The sequence below is a fragment of the Fukomys damarensis genome, unplaced genomic scaffold (genome assembly GCF_012274545.1).
Source record: "Fukomys damarensis isolate Sample0158 unplaced genomic scaffold, DMR_v1.0_HiC HiC_scaffold_28, whole genome shotgun sequence".
Classification (NCBI taxonomy): Eukaryota; Metazoa; Chordata; class Mammalia; order Rodentia; family Bathyergidae; genus Fukomys; species Fukomys damarensis.
This window is the reverse complement of record NW_022900940.1, coordinates 47,582,822-47,588,108: the sequence shown is the minus strand read 5'-3', so window position 1 is coordinate 47,588,108 and position 5,287 is coordinate 47,582,822. Positions and strand designations below refer to the sequence as shown.

General features: G+C 48.1%; 1 protein-coding gene across 12 annotated transcripts in view; it reads left to right on the top strand.

Moving 5' to 3' along the window:
• Nucleotides 1-5,287, top strand: part of Adamts9 (ADAM metallopeptidase with thrombospondin type 1 motif 9) — a 129,770-nt gene that overhangs the window by 34,665 nt on the left and 89,818 nt on the right. For all 12 annotated transcript variants that reach the window (XM_010606562.3, XM_010606564.3, XM_010606567.3 and 9 more), the window contains one exon: nt 1,969-2,114. In XM_010606562.3, the coding sequence (XP_010604864.1) occupies nt 1,969-2,114 (146 nt within the window). The remainder of the gene's footprint in view (nt 1-1,968; nt 2,115-5,287) is intronic.

The window sequence follows — 5,287 nt, the reverse complement described above, 5'->3', positions numbered from 1 at the left end:
TCTCTCCCTCTTCCCCACCCCTGTCCCCCTTTCCTGCCCTGTTCCTTCGGCAATACTCAGTCTTGGGCTGCTGACACAGTGTTAGTTCGACAGATGACTCACTGATGTCTCTTTATTTCTCCTTTCTTTGGTTAAGTCCGTAAACATTTTCATTTTAACCCTGTTTGTGAGATTGAGGTTTGAAACTCTTGTGTCAAGCCTTCTTGGAACAAAACTGACCTGTAAGTCCCCTTTCCAAACATTTTGAAAGACGCATTTGTGTGCAGTATCGGTTAAATGGCTTTGGACACGTTTAGAAAGGCCGACTTTTTTCTGGCTCCAGTCCCTCCAGCCTCGCTTCGCTAGGTTGGCAGTGTCTGTCCAGAGGCAGGGTGATCCGTCGGACTTCCCTAGTGAGTAGACCCCCCGGGTGCGTGTTCCCAGACAGCCCCCACATCCAGCCTAGGTCACCTCTTCCTGGGGTCTTCACTCCATGTAAGATCTGGATCCCACTAACGGTTGTGCCACTAGGAAAGGTCTGATTTGCAGGCCTGTTTGTATGTTTTGTTTGGGTTTTTTGGCTACCGGGGATCGAAGGCAGGCAGCGGAACCACTGAGTTAAATCCTGGCCCTGTCCTGTCTTTTCCTACTCATATACACATACCTGTGATAAAGCTTGACTTCTGTGTTAGGCACAGAAAGAGACACACAAAGAAAACCACCAGGAAGCAGGACACTTACAGCCATCCTTGTAGCAGCCTCCTGTGTGTGGGACTGACCTGGAGCTTTGCATGTGGTGTTTGCTGACTGACGGGCAGCTCATTAGCAGCAGTTCAGGAACTGAAGCTTTGGATGGATAAAGGATAACTCCTGGTCTGTAGATTGAGAGCTTATAGAAATAGTGGCATCTTAGACGTATTAGGAAAGTGGAACATATTAAATCGATTTTTAAAAAAATTTTTTTAATTAAAAAAAAATCAATTTTTTTTAAGCTTTTAAAAATGTGGCTTCTAGAAATTCTTAAAGCTTCCATAGGTGGCCTGTGTGGTATTAAGTGGCTTCCAGGGAGAATCATAGGCTCTGTGCTCCAGCCATACCAGAAGGGCACTGAGCACTGTGCAGGGCTGGAGAAATACTTGTCCCCAGTCTGCCGCACCCCACCCTGGCCTCCGCCCTGGCTCCTGCCTCTCCCCTTGTCCTCCCTCATCCGCACCACCCAGCACCGCTCTGCTCCAGAGATCTGAGCAGGTCGCTGGCCTCCCTTCCCGCCAGCTTCCTTTGTCCTCTGCTGTGACCTCAGCCCCCTGTTGGGCTTCACACCCCAGCGAGGGCGGGGCTGGAACGGGCTTCCCCCGCTCCCTGCCCTGCTGAGGAGCTTGATGTTATTATTAAGTGTCTGAGGCCCTTTTCGTGCTGCAGGCTGGAGTTTCTGAGATCATGAGGAAGAAAAAATAGTAAAGCTTAGGGCTCTCTGTACATGCTTTAGTCTGACCCTAAGTCCCTCTTGTAGTTTATGGGGACTGTGTAGCTAGTGCCCTCTCTCCCCATCTCCATTTAGTTAAAATGAGCTTTTCTAATCCCCAGGGACAATAGGGCGTTGTGTTTTCCCACTCCTGCAACATGTCTGGACCTTGTGGCCGGGGACGCGCTGCTCAGGCGCTGTGCCTGTTTTGACCTGTAGCCCTCCGATTTTCCTGTTTGCATCCGGTTCCCCGGCACAGGGCTCGGTGAGCAGGGTACAGCTGCCACCACCGGCGCCCTTGCCAGATTGTAGCCGACACTCACAGTGTTTTTCGAGCCAGGCATGGCCTAAAATCAGTAGGCGTGAGATCAGAACCCCCACCGCATCCTTGGTTCGCAGCAGGGATGCGTTTGCCGCTTGCAAAGCAGCCAGGGAACAACTCTGCGGTGGGGATGTCGAAGGGCACAGCTGGGCATATGGGGATCCGCGGCACCAGCCTCTCCCTCACTGTTCCCCTTGTTAAACAGCACTGCAAGTTTGGGTTTTGTGTTCCCAAAGAAATGGAGGGCCCCGCGGTTGACGGATCCTGGGGAAGCTGGAGTCCCTATGGCGCCTGCTCCAGAACTTGTGGCGGGGGCATCAAGATGGCCATTCGCGAGTGCAACCGACCGGAGTAAGTCCCCAGTGGGCAGGCGGTGGGGCAGGGCTTGAGGAGCGGCGGAAGACCTGGCCACAGTACGCGCCGCTGTCCCCGAACCTGCTCGCTGGTACTGTTTTTCTCCCCAGGCCCTTAGCCGTTGGGTTTGTCCACGTTTGCTCCTTTTGCCGTTGCTGGTCTCACCGTCCAGCACACGAGGATGGAGTAAAAATGTGACATCTTTATCCCCCCACTGCTCCCCACAGGAAATTATCCCTGAACAGTAATTTGATGCGTGTTATTGTAGACTTTTAAAAAATTGTGGATATAATTTGTATTACACGGCAGAAGTATCATGAAATTTAAAGTAAGATGAATATTGCTTTTAAAACTCAACCCCATGTCCTGGCCCCTCAGTCTAACTGCAAATGTGATAGTTTCTTCACAAATTGAAAAACTGGTATCTATATTGTGCAGAATTATATTGTATAGTAAATGTTATATTTCAGATATCAGGCACTTCAAGTGTTTTAAACTTTTGATTCAGGGATATTCCATTCAAAAGAAGTGTTTAGCACTCTTTTGTGTTAGGATTTTCCCCTTCTTAGAATCTTAGAACAGTCCTCAATGTAATGTGGAGAGAGATAAATCACTCCACGGTTGGACAGGCTTGACAAAGAAAACCACCCAGTGTGACACTGCCAGCGAAAAGGGTCCTAAGCTTCAAAGAAACAAGAGGCCCTGGCATTCAGAGGTTAAGAACCGAATCATTGAAGACCCCAGTGAAGGTTGTCTCCATGCTGTTTATAGGGGAGGTTGGAAACAATGCCGCAGGGCTGTGGTGGGCATGGACGTGTGTCGTTAAGACGCCCCATCCTTTGTGCTGAGGCTGCCCCTGCTGGCAGAGGAGGGGCCGGGCTCCGAGCCCAGGTTACACTGCCCAGGCGGCCAGCTGGAGAGGGGCGCACGGCCAGGAGCCCCACAGGCAGAGGCTGGGATGAGGTGCAGAAGTGCGGCTGGACCCCGGTCCTTAGGGTGTGGTGTTGCCCTCCACTTCTGTGATCCAGACATGTTTCTAGTAGGCCACGGGTTTCTTTCATTTCCGGTCACAGTGTATTTAGTTAGCATCCATGCATCCGATGCGGTGTTTTTAGAATGTTTTCCGCTAAAAGCAAAAAAAGCTAAAAAAGAAAAATCCAAAATGTAGCTTTTCTCTGTGTGATTATGCTGTGTCGTGACCAAGCTGTGGAAACCATATGCTTTCTCATTTTGAAACTCAGTTATGCTTTCTAACCTTGGCCCCTAGTTTTTTGGACTGCACTGGGATGTAGCACCACAGACTGTCCCCAGTATTTTGTTGTCTTTAACTGTTCACTTTTGATTTCCATTTTGATCTGTGCCCTACACCGAAGAGGATCATATGTCCTGGTTCGCAGGATGGTCCCAGTGTCTCTCCCCTGGGAGGTTACCGTTAGCTCTCAATTTTACTGTCCTGGATTGGACAGTTGATGACATGGTCTCCTGACCTGTAAGAACATACCATAGAAGAAAGCTAAAGGAGGACCACCAAAAACAAGCCAGAGTAAAAAAAGCAGAGCAAACACTGGGATCAGAAGGTGCACCATCCAACCAGGGGCTCTAAATGTGACAGTTTTCTGTCAGAATTGAGCTCTGAGTTCCTGGGGTCTACAGCAAAATGATTTATAAAATTGTTCAGTCCATTAAAATAGAAGGAAATTACACCAATTCCCTATGAAAGGCAGAAAATTTCCCTTTTCAAGGGCTTCTATTTTGCTCTTAAATTAGGAGATTGTTAAATTTAAAAACATAATAAACTCATGAATTTGAGAAAAGAGCAGACTGAACCAGACATTCCCCACTTAAGCTTTTACATAGCAGCTGCTTATGAAATCTTTAAAAAATATTGAAGATATATATCTGGTTCATCCAAAATAAATTTCATTTTTGGCTGTAAAAATAGAAGCAAAGCTTTTTTTGAAGCAGTTGGTTTGGACAGACTTTTTTCCAAATGAAAGAACCATCAATTCATAAAGATGCACAGCTACCGGGTCTGCAGACCGAGGAGGGGCCGCTACAGCCACTTCCCTTCACATCAAATCCTTGAATGCCTTTCATGGCCGGGGGACTCCTCCCAAGGACTACAGGTGCCGGACCCCACTGTCTTCTGAGTGCCACTTGTATCATTAGAGATTTCTCTGCTAACCCAAATCTGCCTCCTCCATTCATTGTAAATAAACACAAAAGTTGAGACGCATTTGCGGACCAAAGTGCAGCTTTCTTCACAGGTAGAATACCCCATGACTACCCCGTGATGATCTCTACAGAGATCCCTTCGTGAATGGCCACACGCTGCCCCACTTCTCCATCCTGAAGGGCACTGCTGTGCAGTCTGCTCTGAAAGGAAATGTCAGCTTGGCTGGATAAGATAGTAGTTGATCTAGCAATTGTCTCAAAGCCCTTCCATCCCCATTTAGCATGCAATATCTTTAAAGGATCATATTAGTTGGAAAATGTGGTTAATCTTGCTTTCTAAATCTGTACGTTTTATAACTTTCAGTATTTGCCTAAATGGAAAAATAGCAGCCCAGCCGAATTACCAAATTATAAGATTAACTTTTTCCACGCTGAAGGTAAATTCAGTTGGCAAAAGCTTTCCCTGTTACACAGTACATGCGAATCAGACATAAACGACACCAGCCAGGTTGGAGGAACAGTGCAAAAGGCACCTTCGTATTCATTAAGGTCATATGAACCAGTAAGGAAGAAACTATAGTCTGTGTTTACAGAAAAGGAGGATACGGCATGCACATGTTCTGAGGCTGTCTCCAGAGGGCCAGCCTGGCAGCGCCAGGCTCTGGGGGGCCCAGCTGAGCGGCTCTCACCGGCCCCTCTCATGCCGCCTTGCCCACCCTCTGTGAACCCCACTCCCTTGCTGTGATTGGGGCATTCCTGCCTCTCACCATGGTTGTGACTGGAGACAGGAACTGCACGGTGGCTCAGGCACACGAGTGGCTCAGGCACCAGCAACCTTTTTCCGTGGAAGTCAGAGTGAATATTGTGGTTTTGCAGGCCAGAGGTCACTCTTGTCTGCACCCAATTCCTGACTGACCAAGCAGGAGCCATGGAACAACACTGAGATGATGTGGTTGTGTGGCAATAAGACTTTTTTTTTTTTTTTTTTTTTTTTT